Genomic DNA, 15,194 nt, shown 5'->3' on the forward strand with positions numbered 1-15,194 from the left:
AATGAGTTCCACGCTTCAATAACTCGATTGTTGAAATCATATTTTTTACAGTCAAGTTTGGAGCGGTTCGTATTAAGTTTGAATCTGTTGCGTGCTCTTGTGTTGTTGCGGTTGAAGCTGAAGTAGTCATTGACCGGTAGGACGTTGCAGCATATGATCTTGTGGGCAATACTCAAATCGTGTTTTAGGCGCCATAGTTCTAGGCTTTCTAGGCCCAGGATTGTTAGTCTATTTTCGTAGGATATTCTGTTTCGAGGGGAGGAGTGAAGGGCTCTTCTGGTGAAGTATCTTTGGACATTTTCAAGGCTGTTGATGTCTGAGGTGTGGTATGGGTTCCAGACAGATGAGCAGTTGTCTAGGATGGGTCTGGCAAAAGTTTTATAGGCTCTTGTGAGTAGTGTGAGATTGCCTGAGCAGAAGCTGCGTAGGATCAGGTTAACAACTCTAGAAGCTTTTTTGGCGATATTGTTGCAGTGGGCTTGTGACAAAGGGGGATTGCAGCAAAGATTGTCAGTGCAAAAAAACGGTTATAAGCCAACTTTTTTTGTTGTAACTTCAAACAGCCACTAAGCGAGTCGAGAACTTCCCGTAACCATGCCTCTTTCTGTTCTTGCTTCGTTGCAGAGACACTGCTCGGATCGACCGGCCTGTTTTCCCTAGAAGCCGAGTGAGGCCTTCGAAGGCGCCCAGAGTTGCGACAGGCCGACTCAGGGATGAGCGCAGGCAGAGCCAACCCTTACAGCATAGTATCTTCTGAGGAAGACGGCTTGATCTTGACCACCATGCCCGGCGTGAATGGCTTCGGCAACGGTAAGATCCACACACGGAGGAAATGCCGAAACCGATTCGTGAAGAAGAATGGCCAGTGTAATGTCGAATTTACCAACATGGACGACAAACCTCAGCGATACATAGCCGACATCTTCACCACCTGCGTGGACATCCGGTGGAGGTACATGTTGTTGCTCTTCTCCTTGGCTTTCCTGGTCTCCTGGTTGTTGTTCGGCCTCGTCTTTTGGCTGATCGCCCTGGTCCACGGGGACATCGAGAAGCCCACGAAAGACGAGACCTTCACCCCTTGCCTCCTACAAGTGAATGGATTTGTGGCTGCCTTCCTCTTTTCCATCGAGACTCAAACCACCATTGGTTATGGCTTCCGTTGCGTGACCGAGGAGTGTCCCCTAGCGGTCTTCATGGTGGTCCTTCAATCCATCATAGGCTGCATCATCGACTCTTTCATGATCGGCGCCATCATGGCGAAAATGGCCAGGCCGAAGAAAAGAGCCGAAACGTTGCTCTTCAGCCATCACGCCGTGGTAGCCATGAGGGACGGCAAACTTTGCTTGATGTGGCGAGTGGGTAACCTTCGGAAGAGTCACATCGTCGAGGCTCACGTCCGAGCTCAGCTCCTTAAACCCCGGATCACCGAGGAAGGGGAATACATCCCTCTGGACCAGATCGACATCGACGTCGGCTTCGACAAAGGCTTGGATCGTATTTTCCTGGTCTCGCCTTTGACGATCCTTCACGAGATCAACGAGGAGAGCCCTCTCTTTGGGATTAGCCGGCAGGATTTGGAAACGGACGACTTTGAGATCGTGGTGATCCTGGAGGGCATGGTGGAGGCCACAGCCATGACTACCCAAGCTCGGAGTTCGTACTTGTCCAGCGAGATCCTTTGGGGTCACCGCTTCGAGCCGGTCCTCTTTGAGGAGAAAAGCCAATACAAAGTAGACTACTCGCATTTCCATAAGACGTACGAGGTGCCCTCAACCCCCTGTTGCAGTGCAAAGGATTTGGTGGAGAACAAGTTCCTACTTCCTAGCACCAACTCCTTCTGCTATGAGAACGAACTTGCCTTTATGAGCCGCGATGAGGAGGAAGAGGAGGAGGAGGCGGAGGAGGGAGATGGCAGAGGTTTGGACAATCCGTGCTCAGGGGACCAGCCTGAATTTGATAGGCTGCCAACGACTGTCGGGCCTCTCGATCAAAGGTCCTACCGGAGAGAATCGGAAATATGACTCAGGGGCTTCATCCTTCGCTCTCTCCTTTCTCCCTCCCTCTCGCTCACCTTCTCAACAACAACAACAACAACGACAAAATGTATGCAGAACAATGCAAAAGTGCCATAGGGACGCCTGAGAATTCATGTGGGTTTGTCGGGGGTCGCGTTTTGGAAATAATTAAGTGCAATAATAATCGCTGAGTGGCAACGGGCTTCGGACCGCAGTCTCCCTCCAAGGTTAGAACATCATGCAGGGCAGGTCCCAAATTGTGTCCACACACACACACGCCGTGGGTTTTGCAGCTAAAACTGAGACACACACACATTTCTTTGTGCAGGAATGACATTGAAAGGGAGGATCAACAGCAATAGCATTAATACATATATACCGCTTCACAGTGTTGTTACAGCCCTCTCTAAGCGGTTTATAGAGAGTGAGCATATGGCCCCCAACAATCTGGGTCCTCATTTGCCCCACCTCGGAAGGATGGAAGGCTGAGTCGACCTTAAGCCTACTGAGATTCGATCTGCCAAACTGCTGGCAGCCGGTGATCAGCAGAAGTAGCTTGCAGTACTGCACTTTAACCACTGCACCACCAAGTATAGGCAGATCTCTCCTCTTGGTAGAAAATTAGTGGGGTTCATTTTAAGGTTACCATTTTCTTAGAGGTGGAACCCCAAGGCTGGCTCTACTGTTAAGGCAGGGGTCCCCAAATTTAGCAACTTGAAGACATGTGGACTTCAACTCCCAGAATTCTCCAGCCAGACGGCTAATTCTCCATGTTGGCTGGAGAATTCTGGGAGTTGAAGTCTACAAGTCTTCAAGTGGCCAAGTTGGAAGACCTCTGCATTAGGGGGGAAATGAGGAAGCCCAAATGGGCAGTTTTGCACAAGATGTCCTCCATAGCAGGGCTCTCCAACCTTGGCCACTTTAAGACTTGTGGACTTCAACTCCCAGAATTCCTCACTCCAGCAAAGCTGGCTGAGGAGCTCTGGGAGTTGAAGTCCATAAGTTGACGTCCACCTTTGGACTTCAACTCACAGAATTCCTCACTCCAGCAAATCTGGCTGAGGAGCTCTAGGAGTTGAAGTCCATAAGTTGACGTCCACCTTTGGACTTCAACTCACAGAATTCCTCACTCCAGCAAATCTGGCTGAGGAGCTCTAGGAGTTGAAGTCCATAAGTTGACGTCCACCTTTGGACTTCAACTCCCAGAATTCCTCACTCCAGCAAAGCTGGCTGAGGAGCTCTAGGAGTTGAAGTCCATAAGTTGACGTCCACCTTTGGACTTCAACTCCCAGAATTCCTCACTCCAGCAAAGCTGGCTGAGGAGCTCTAGGAGTTGAAGTCCATAAGTTGACGTCTACCTTTGGACTTCAACTCCCAGAATTCCTCACTCCAGCAAAGCTGGTTGAGGAGCTCTGGGAGTTGAAGTCCACAAGTCTTAAGGTTGCCCAGATTGGAGACTCCTTACTCTATACTATAGGAAAACGTACGAACCACAGAGAGGAGATCTTGGGTGGTCAGAAAACGTAGGCTTTCTTTTGCAAGCTAACCTACTTTCCTCATAATGAGTTTCTGGTGGGCTCATTCAACAAATAGAAGCTTCCTCAAGTGATGCTCAATGCCCGATGAACAAATGGATGCCTCCATAGGAGTCTTCTTGGTGATTATATAGAAGTGAGTTTGCCTGGCCTTTTTCCGAGAAGTTTTTAAAAGGGTTCCCAGCCTTCAGTCCTCTAGTTTTAGTAGCTTCTCCCCTACGTTCTTCTAACTGGGCTTGCTTAGCTCTTAGAGTCCATTTCAGTTGCCAGTTCCATCCCCAAGAGCTTTGAGCTCCTGGAGATACACTCACAGATTGCAGCCCTGCAACGGGCTTGGGGGTGGACAATTCTGCCTCTAAGAACCATCGTATCATCTGCTGATGATGGCCCTCACCCATCCTTCCTCAAAGACGGATGTCCTGGTTTTAAAAACAGCAGATGCCCAAGAGATGAAATGATTTTCTCCACTGGTTTTCCTACAAGCCAGAGACTTTCGTTAGTCAACATTGAAGGATATTCATAGCTCGGGGTTGACAGGAGGGGCCCTTCCTTGGCGTTCGCTGAGCTTGGTTGTTCCCTTGGAGACCTTTCTTGACCCACACTAGGCAATATCATCTTCCTCCTCCTCTTCTTCCTCCTCCTCCTCTTCCTCCTCCTGTCCACAAACCCCTCTGCCTTCTAGAATTGATGATGTTACCTAGTTTGAGTCATGTCCAAAGATACCAGAAGAGCCCTTCACTCCTCCACTCGGAACAGAATACCCTACGAAAGCAGGCTATCAATCCTGGGTCTAGAAAGCTTAGAACTACGACGCCTAAAACACGATCTAAGTATTGCCCACAAGATCATATGCTGCAACGTTCTACCTGTCAATGACTACTTCAGCTTCAATCACAACAACACAAGAGCACGCAACAGATTCAAACTTAATATTACCCGCTCCAAACTTGACTGTAAAAAATATGACTTCAGCAACCGAGTTGTCGAAGCGTGGAACTCATTACCAGACTCAGTAGTGTCAACCCCTAACCCCAAACATTTTTCCCTTAGACTATCCACGATTGACCTCTCCAGGTTCCTTAGTGGTCAGTAAGGGGCGTGCATAAGTGCACTAGTGTGCCTTCTGTCCCCTGTCCAATTGTCTCTCCTTATCTCATTTATCTTTTCTTCCTTTCAAATATGTTCACCTATACTTTTATATCTTATCTTCTATTCTTTTCTTTACTTATATAATTACATATCTTTCTCCTCAATGGGTATTATGTATTGGACAAAATAAAAAAATAAAAAAATAAAAGAAACATCTGCAAGAAATTAAACAAGCTCAGGGAACACCAAGGACCATTCATTAAACACCTTTGTAAGGACAAATCTAATTAATAATAATAATAATAATAATAATAATAACAACAACAACAATGCAAATCTTTGCCCCAAAGCCATCCCTCTCCATCTTCCCTCTTGACCTTACACCCACTTTGCTCTCCTGTTGCCTTCTTCTACTTCACCGGCTATTTCTGAGCTCTGCTCCATCTTCATCCCACCCCCCACATGCCCCCCCTTTAATCAGAGTCACATGTCCATCCATCTGGATGCAGGCATGGGCCAAACCGAGCAGCCGATCACGTCAGCAATAAATGCAAAAGATGTTGCATCGGCCATCGGTTTCCGAGTACCTCCCATTAACTGTTACTGTAAAAGCCAGACATATAAAATAAAATAAAATAAATAAATCGTCATAATCATAAGTATCGCAAACGGCTGAAATTTGCCCCTGCGGCAAACTGCTGAAGGACACGATGTGTTTCGGTGACAGCTTGCAAAGGAGAGAGCTTTGGAAGAAACCGTCTAAAATTAGCAGCCGTTATTTCTGAAATTTAAGGGGAGCCAAGTGACGCTGCCAACGGATCAGACGGCAGATGCGGTTTTGCCCGTCTGACTTCTGTGGCTTTGAGAGCAACCTGCTGTCCAAAAATTTCAAAAATTGGGCCCGACAGAAACTGAAAATAAAGTTTAGGGTTGCCAGGACTAAAGCTCACATTTCGTAATTCTACAGGTAACCCTTGACTTATGACATCCATCTATCTATCTATCTATCTATCTATCTATCTATCTATCTATCTATCCATCCCTATCTATCTATCTATCTATCTATCACTTCTCTGTCTGTATGTCTGTATGTCTATCTATCTCTCTATCATCTCGCTTTCTATCTTTCTGTACTGTATCATCTATATCTATCTGTCTGTCCGTCCGTCCGTCCATCCACCCACCCACCTCTATCTATCTATCTATCTATCTATCTATCTATCTATCTATCTATCTATCTATCTATCTATCTATCTATCTATCTATCTATCTATCTACCTCTATCTATCTATCTATCTATCTATCTATCTACCTACCTACCTACCTACATCTATCTATCTATCTATCTATCTATCTATCTATCTTCTCTCTTTCTATCTCTCTCTACTGTATCATCTATATCTATCTGTCCGTCTGTCCATCTGTCTGTCTGTGTGTCTGTGTGTCTGTCTGTCTATCTATCTATCTATCTATCTATCTACCTACCTACCTACCTATCTATCTATCATCTTCAACTTTCATGTTTGAGTGCAACCTCAAAATGAGGTTAAACTATGGTTTAAAACCTTTTCCCATGATTGATTATGGAGAGGTCACCCTCATTTAACTCCCTTCTGTAGCCCACCTCTACTCAGTCCAGTTTGGGGGTCAACCTATTGCCCAACCTATCACTGAACCATGGAAGGTCCAGCATTGTTGGCTACATGGGGAAATTGGGAGGAGGCCTCTCCACTTTTCCAACTGGGACTGCGTACCAGATTGTCCATGCAACAGCCCACTTACTGAACCCATCAAACTTGAGGATTATATATATATATTTTCTCTCTCTTTCTCTCTTGGGACTTCCTGTCTGCTGTTTCTACAACCTAATCTCCTATTTAAAATTGCCTTTTTCAACCTTTTTTTTTAGGGTGGTGAGCCAAAACATCTGAAAGACCCTGGAATATATTTTTTTAAAAGCAGGAGTTAATTTAGGAATGCACATAGAAGTATCCCAAAATCTATCCTTTCTCACCCTGATGCTACATAGATGCCTTTATATTCAGGTTCCAGCCAATTGCTCTTGACCCAATAAGCTACTTTGGAAGGATAGAATTATAAATGTTGGTTTTTTTCCAAGGAATTGGTTGTGTGTTTTGCCATTGTTTTTCTTAATAAATTCTTATTGCTAACTGAGGAGGGTGGATGGATGGGTTTGGTATACGAATTTCTTAAGTGTATAGAGCCGTAAATATTTGTAAAAGAGGAAAAGAGTCAAATACTTGCTTTTTAAATTATGTGATATAATTGTACAGTCTTGGTCCCAGAGACTAAACTATTCTACATACATATATAAATATATATATGTATCTATGTATTTTTTAAACTGTTGCATAGAGCCACTTGAAAAAAATATTGTAGGTATGCAATGCAAACTTAGCAAATAACTATTTCTTCTTCTTCTTCTTCTTCTTCTTCTTCTTCTTCTTCTTCTTCTTCTTCTTCTTCTCCTCCTTCTCCTCCTCCTCCTTCTTCCTCTTCTTCTTCTTCTTCTTCTTCTCTTCCTCCTCCTCCTCCTCCTTCTTCTCTTCCTCCTCCTCCTCCTCCTTCTTCTTCTCTTCCTCCTCCTCCTTCTTCTTCCTCTTCTCCTCCTCCTCCTCCTCCTCCTCCTTCTTCTCTTCCTCCTCCTCCTTCTTCCTCTTCTTCTTCTTCTTCCTCCTCCTCCTTCTTCCTCTTCTTCTTCTTCTTCCTCCTCCTCCTCAGTTCTGCTTCTTAATCTTCTCTCTGCTTCATAACAAGCTATGGAGAATGATGTTACATAAAATGTATATCTCTAGAAACTGAATGTGTTGTTATATAATGTATAATAATTATATGTGTATATATTTATATAGAGATATATATTTTTTCGCCTATCCCTGAGTGATTTACTGCATAATATTTTTTTTGCAAGGTGATTGGCAAGCCAGCTAGGAATAACCTGGCTTGGTTTATTACAAGCTATGGACAAAAGTTGACGTTGACTCCTGTTTCTCTTTTTCGTACTCTTCTATATATAATAGCCCAATATTCTAAAACCAAAGAAATGGATCTTCTCAGATAAGGGCTAGGGAGAAAAACCAGGAACCCTTTGGTTGGGCAAGAAGTCAATAAACCCTGATCCATGTGTAAATGGTATCCTCCCCATCTTAGCCAACTTTTTCAAACTGAGGTTGACCATTCGGCAAAAAATAGAACCAATTTTCTTCGATGTGTTTCAACACTATTGACAGGGCTGTGGAAACCCTTGGTTTTAAGGTCGCTTCTCTTTGAAGAATTAGCTGAGGAAAACTCTCGGTTTCAAGGACACAAACAAGCCATAAAAGGATGTTGGTTTAGAAATCATGATGGTACTTGAAATAAGACTTAATGAACTTAATCTGTATCGTCTGGAGGACAGAAGGGAAAGGGGGGACATGATTGAAACATTTAAATACGTTAAACGGTTAAATGAGTTTCAGGAGGGAAGTGTTTTTAATAGGAAAGTGAACACAAGAACAAGGGGGCACAATTTGAGGTTAGTTGGGGGAAAGAGCAGAAGCAACATGAGAAAATATTATTTTACTGAAAGAGTAGTAGATGCTTGGAACAAACTTCCAGCAGACATGGTTGGTAAATCCACAGGAACTGAATGTAAACATGCCTGGGATAAACATAGATCCATCCTAAGATAAAATACAGGAAACAGTATAAGGGCAGATTAGATGGACCATGAGGTCTCTTTCTGCTGTCAGTCTTCTATGTTTCTATGTTTCTAAACATCCAATGCAACTTACCCCACTGGGAAAGATTGGGATTGGCTCAGCTCATTGATCAAAAAATACTAGCTATGGATGGCATCAAATCCAAAACCAAGAATGACATGTGGCTGTCCTTCCAAGCCGAGTTCTTCATTGTTGTACACCTATGGACAGAATCTTTCCAGACTGAAGACTCCAGTATCTGCATTTACATTTTAGATGATAATAACTAAATAACTGCATTGGCATTCTTCAGTCTCGAAAAACCATGGTATCATGCTCTGGGTTAAATAACTAAATAACTAAATAATCAACTAAAGAACAACTAAAGAAGGAAGGAAGGAAGGAAGGAAGGAAGGAAGGAAGGAAGGAAAGAAGGAAGTAAGGAAGGCAAAAGAGGAAAGAAGGAAGAAAGGAAGGAAAGGAAGGAAGGAACATAGAAGAAAGGAAGGAAAGGAGGAAAGAAAGGAGGGAGGGAGGGAGGAAGAAAGGAAGGGAGGGAGGAAGGGAGGGAGGAAGGAAGGAAAGAAAGAAGAAGGCAGGCAGGAGGGAAGGAAGGAAGACAGAAGAAAGGAAGGAAAGGAAGGAGGGAGGGAGGGAAGAAGGAAAGGAAAGGAAGGAAGGAAAGAAAGAGAAAGAAAGAATCAATCAATCTACTTATATGTTAGAAGGAAGGAAGGAAGGAAGGAAGGAAGGAAGGAAGGAAGGAAGGAAGGAAGGAAATGTCAGGTTACATGAAACTTCCAGCCACCCCTCCAATCTTTTTTTTTTAAAGGCCTCTCTGTTGTTTTGGAGCTGGGGTTTCCATCCAAGCCAACGATGAAGCAATCCATCCAAAAATAATATTAATAATAAAATATATTTCTCAATCGGACATCCGACGCTTCAGAGGGTGCATCCCCCTCCCCCTGCCTGCCGGAAGCTATGCAAGAAGGGATCCCTTTGGACGGAATAACCCAAACAACGGCCTCTTCCTCCAAGGCTCAACAGAGGCGAATAACGCACAGGGGCATCCCAGCCAACCCCAGGCGAACCTGCCAGCAGGCGCTGATATTTGGAGCCTGAAACTGGAGTGGGGAACTGGATACCCTTTTGGGCCTTGTCCAGGCTGAAGGAACAGCTCAGCTGCTGCCCGATGAAGGGGAGGGGAGAGGAACGCCCCCCTCCCCTCCCCTGGTGTCTTTGCCTTTCGACTTGCTTGCTGGGTATCTTAACTTTTGCAGAATCTCTCTGCCTGATCGACCTTGAAATCTTTGGGGAACCAGGGTTGTTTTTTCTACCTTTCATAAGGCACCGCAAAATATAATAATAATAATAATAATAATAATAATAATAATAATAATAATAATAATAATAATAATAATACAAAATCCAGCATAGTGATCTCGTTTGCTGTGTTGTACTGACATAATAATAATAATAATAACAATAACAACAACAACAACAACAACAACAACAGCAACAGCAACAGCAACAGCAACAACAATACCACATTTTTCGGAGTATAAAATGCACCTTAGTTTTGGGGGAGGAAAATAGAGAAAATAATCTGCTTACCAGGTATTCTGGTCAGCTTCAGTAATTATTTTATCCCCTGGTTAAGGCTTAAAAAAACTATTTGGAGAGAGTAACAATGAAAGAGCTTGCAAGCCAGTAAGAGCAGGGAACATCATTATCACCTGGAAAGAAACATTCAGAGCAAGTACAGCAATGAAAAAACCCCTGCAAAGACTTAGGGCTTGAAAAACATTCTTTGCAGAGAGTAACAATGAAAGAGCTTGCAAGGTGAGAGCTGGGAACATTGTTAGCACCTGGTTAGGGCTGGAAAGAAACGTATCTGGAGTAAGTCAGAGCAATGAAAAAAACCCTGCAAAGACTTAGGGCTTGGAAAACATTCTTTGCAGAGAGTAACAATGAAAGAACCTGCAAGGTGAGAGCTGGGAAGATTGTTAGCACCTAGTTAGGGCTGGGGGAAAAAGCTTTGAAAACAGTTACATTCAGAGTGCAAGACGCCCCTGAAATTTAAGCCTCTTTTAGGGAGGAAAAGGGTGTGTCTTATACTCTGAAAAATATGGTATATATATTTCTAAAGGCAGAGTGTTTGTGTGTGTGTGTGTTTGTGTATGTGTTTGTGTGTGGTTTCCATCGTTGCTGCAGCTCCTGGGCCTTTTCCCCACTTTAAACTCCCCCAAAGATCAAACAGGATTTCTTTTTCTCCTTGCCAGGATGATAAAAGCAGATGACGTAGAGGCAGGAAACGAATTGGCTGAATTAAAAAGGGAGGAAGGACCCATTCTTCAAGATCCCAAAGAATAAATGGATTCAGCCACGGATGCAGATCCCTGGTTTTAGATGAAGGGAATATTGCCTGAATGAATGAATCGGTGCGATGAGTCTTGTCATCATCGGGCAGCATTGATTATGTTACCTACTTTGGTCATTAAAGGTCTTCAAGAGAACTGAGCTCAGAGAGCCCCATGGATCCCACGGTACTCCTCCTCCTCTTCCTCTTCCTCCTCCTCTTCCTCCTCCTCCTCTTCCTCCTCCTCCTCTTCCTCCTCCTCTTCCTCCTCTTCCTCCTCCTCTTTCTCCTCCTCTCTACAAACTCCATTCTCTTCTAGCACTGATGGTGATATCTAGTTTGGTCATAAAATGTCTGCAAGAAGAGAACTGAGCTCAGAGAGCCCCATGGATCCCATAGTTATCCTCCTCCCCCTCCCCATTCTCTCTACAAACTCCACTCCCATCCAGCACTGATGATGTTGTTGTTGTTATTATTATTATTATTATTATTATTATTATTATTATTATTTGTTAGATTTGTATGCCGCCCCTCTCCGTAGACTCGGGGCGGCTCACAACAATAACAAAGACAATGTAAGAACAAATCTAATAATTTAAAAAACATTAAAAACCCCATTATTAAAAGCAAACATACACACAAACATACCATGTATAAACTGTATAGGCCCGGGGGAGATGTCTCAGTTCCCCCATGCCTGATGGCAGAGATGGGTCTTAAGAACTTTACGAAAGGCAAGGAGGGTGGGGGCAGTTCTAATCTCTGGGGGGAGCTGGTTCCAGAGGGTCGGGGCTGCCACAGAGAAGGCTCTTCTCCTGGATCCCGACAAATGACATAGTTTAGTCGACGGGACCCGGAGAAGGCCAACTCTGTGGGACCTAACCGGTCGCTGGGATTCGTGCGGCAGAAGGCTGTCCTGGAGATATTCTGGTCCGGTGCCATGGAGGGCTTTATAGGTCATAACCAACATGTTGCCTACTTTGGTCATGAAAGGTTTACAAGCAAACAACCCAGCTCAGCGAGCATTCCCCATCTAGTTGAGCCTTTGACGAGGGTGGGCCTTGCAGGTGAACAAGCCCCCGGAGAATTGCAATGGGAGACCAAGGGATAACATGGAAAGGGGGCTCTATTTAAGGACGGTGAAAGGAAGGTCAACAAGTCCCCGAAATGTAAGGAAGGAGCAGGAAGGAAGTTGCCGAAATTGGATTTATGGCGATGACAAAGATATTGCCCTGATGGCTCCAGAGAGGAAAATGACATCAGTTGACAGGGAAAGGTGCGGAGAGGATGAAACCTGGGAAATATTTATTGGACCAGGACAGAAATAACCCGGTCAGGAGATGGTCAATGCCCTGGAGGGCCAAACTCCTCTCTCTCTCTCTCTCTCTCTCTCTCTCTCTCTCTCTCTCCCTCCCTCCCTCCCTCTCCCTCTCTCTCTCTCTCTCTCTCTGCATTTACAACAAGGAACACAATTCTTCCACAGAACTGGATGGAACAGCCAGTGTTTGCAATGGGTAGCTTCAGTGATGGGCTCCTACAGGTACAGCCAGGTACGCAGAAGCGGTAGAAAAAAATTGAATTATTTTCTTTTCTCCCCCTTCTGGGCTCTGGGTATGTTTTTCCTATCGCAGTAAATGAGGTTGAATGTGTATAATAGAAACATAGAAGACTGACGGCAGAAAAAGACCTCCTGGTCCATCTAGTCTGCCCTTATATTATTTCCTGTATTTTATCTTAGGATGGATCTGGGTTTATCCCAGGCATGTTTACATTCAGTTACTGTGGATTTATCTACCACGTCTCCTGGAAGTGTGTTCCAAGGATCTACTACTCTATTAATTTTAGAAGAGATCTGAGTGTGTTTGTGTGTATACATACACATACAGTTTATAGAGTAGATAATGTGTATTTTTGTGTGCCTATGTGTAATATGTATGTACACATATGGGATATATACATAGAATTACATAATATATGTTGGTTGTTCAGTCATAATAGATAGGGAAATTGTCTCTCTTTGAGGCGAGGAGAGGCCAGGCACCCTAACCCTTGACGTGAGTGACGTCAAGTTGGCCACCTTTAAGTCAATCACATGATCTTTAAGCCACCCCTGGTCACATGATCATCAAGCCACTCCCACCTGGTCACCCCTCCCCATAATCCTTTTTATTATTTTCCTGTTTTCTCTTTCTTTCTCTTTCCTTCCTGCTTTTTCTTCATTTGTTCCTTCCTTCTTTCCAAAATCTCTTTATTCTCCCTTTTCCTTCCTCCTTTCCTTCCTCTCTCCCTCCCTTCATCCCTCCCTCCCTCCTTTATTTCCTCCCTCCCTCCCACCCTTCCCCCTTTTCTCTCTCCCTCTTTCCTTCCTTTCTTCCTCCTTCTCTCCCTCCTTCTCTCCCTCCTTCCCTCTCTCCCTCTTTGTTTCCTTCCTGTCCTCCCTCCCACCATCTTTTCCTTCCTTCCTTCCTTCCTTCCTCATTCTCTCCCTCTTTTCCTCCCTGCCTCCCTTTCTCCCTCATTTTTGTTTGTTCCTTCCTTCCTCCCTCCTCCCTCTTTCCTCCTTCCTTCCTTCCTCTTTCCTCCTTCCTCTCTTTCCTCCTTCCTTCCTTCCTCCTTCCTTCCTTTTCCTTCCTTCCTCTTTCCTGCTTCCTTCCTTCCTTCCTCCTTCCTTCCTTCCTTCCTTCCTCCTTCCTTCCTTCCTTCCTCCTTCCTTCCTTCCTTCCTCTCTTTCCTCCTTCCTTCCTCTTTCCTCCTTCCTTCCTCTTTCCTCCTTCCTTCCTCTTTCCTCCTTCCTTCCTCTTTCCTCTTTCCTTCCTTCTTTTTCCTCCCTCCCTCCCTCCCTTCATCCCTTCCCTCCCTCCTTCCCTTTTTGCTGTTTGCAAGCGAATTCCAGGAAGGTCAACCTGCCTTTCTTGTGGGAGCTACTGGAGACCACAATCCCATTGGGAGGGCAGTGTGATGCTTTGCACAAAGTAACCATAGTAACACCCCATCAGTACCCGGGTTGCCTCTAATATCAATTTTGAGGTGTTGTTTTTTTTCCCCCTGTTAGCATTCAGGGAGACCGTCTTCCTCTTTGCGTCTTTATCTCAGCCAAGATGAATGGAAAATCTTCGAAGGACTCACAAAACCTCTGCGGGAATTCGTTCCTTTAGTCATCTCCAGGGACGTTCGCCGCAGGGGAGCTGGGCTATTCAAACCGTTCAAAGAATTTAATTCTTCCCTTCCTCCTTAATGAAGAGATGGGGATGAAAATGAGGCTTCCCTCGGGACTGGTATTAAAGTAATTCTGTCAAATTAAATGTTTTTCACGTTTTAAAGAACAATGTCTCCTTTTAAAAACACAATCATCCTTGTGGGAAAAACGTGCTGGATTTTTCAAGAGAAAAGCTTCAACTAAACTTAGCTATTCCAACAAGTCTTACAATCCTCTTAGGTCCGGTCGAGAAAATATCTCTGGGACCTCCTTCTGCCGCACGAATCCCACAGACTTGGCCTTCTCCGGGTCCCGTCGACTAAACAATGTCGTTTGGCGGGACCCAGGAGAAGAGCCTTCTCTGTGGCGGCCCCGACCCTCTGGAACCAGCTCCCCCCGGAGATCAGAACTGCCCCCACCCTCCTTGCCTTTCGTAAAGTTCTTAAGACCCATCTCTGCCGTCAAGCATGGGGGAACTGAGACATCTCCCCCGGGCATATGCAGTTTATACATGGTATGTTTGTGTGTATGCTTGCTTTTAATAATGGGGTTTTTAGTGTTTTTTAAATTATTAGATTTGTTCTTACATTGTCTTTGTTATTGTTGTGAGCCGCCCCGAGTGTATGGAGAGGGGCGGCATACAAACCTAATAAATAATAATAATAATAATAATAATAATAATAATAATAATAATAATAATAAAAGGAGGGAGGAATGGAACCGCAGGTAGCCGGGGAAATTGTCTAATTGTTGTTGGATGGTCCCAAGCAAAGTTTTGGAAGAGATGAATTGATGGAAGGAGAACCTGAAGGGCAAGGGAGAAGTGTTGAGTGATGCCAAAAATGGACAAAGGATAGATAACGTTATTTGTTGAGGAGCACAGTCACATTTTCAGGTTTTGTCCTGAATCCACAAGGATCGGTAGGATAACAGATTCGGCAAGTAGCTCGGTTTTCTTCAATTGCTATAAAAGTTCAGTTCTAGATCATGATTAAAATGATTAAAAGCGTTGATGGATAAAACCATACTATTTAATTATTTCCTAGTTTTAAAGTAATTAAGGATCATACTAAGGTACCCGAGAAGGAAGGACAATGAAAGAACTATTAAATATTCAATAAATAGTGCATAAACCTACTACCCCCACTGTGTCCCCCTCCCACCACTGGTTAGAAGTTTGTCCTAGCCATGGGCTCTATAGAAACATAGAAGCATAGAAGATTGACAGTGACAGCAGAAAAAGACCTCATAGTCCATCTAGTCTGCCCTTATACTATTTCTTGTATTTTATCTTAGGGT

General features: G+C 44.2%; 1 protein-coding gene across 1 annotated transcript; it reads left to right on the forward strand.

Moving 5' to 3' along the window:
* Nucleotides 1-713: 713 nt before the first annotated feature.
* On the forward strand, nt 714-2,021 carry LOC139172694 (ATP-sensitive inward rectifier potassium channel 12). Its single transcript, XM_070761932.1, has one exon. The coding sequence runs from the start codon at nt 714-716 to the stop codon at nt 2,019-2,021; it is 1,308 nt and encodes a 435-aa protein (XP_070618033.1).
* The last annotated feature ends 13,173 nt before the right edge of the window (nt 2,022-15,194 follow it).

The sequence above is a fragment of the Erythrolamprus reginae genome, chromosome 9 (assembly GCF_031021105.1).
Source record: "Erythrolamprus reginae isolate rEryReg1 chromosome 9, rEryReg1.hap1, whole genome shotgun sequence".
NCBI classification, from domain to species: Eukaryota; Metazoa; Chordata; class Lepidosauria; order Squamata; family Dipsadidae; genus Erythrolamprus; species Erythrolamprus reginae.

Coding starts and splice junctions, on each gene's coding strand:
- LOC139172694 (XM_070761932.1), top strand. CDS start 714: ATGAGCGCAGGCAGAGCCAACCCTTACAGCATAGTATCTTCTGAGGAA.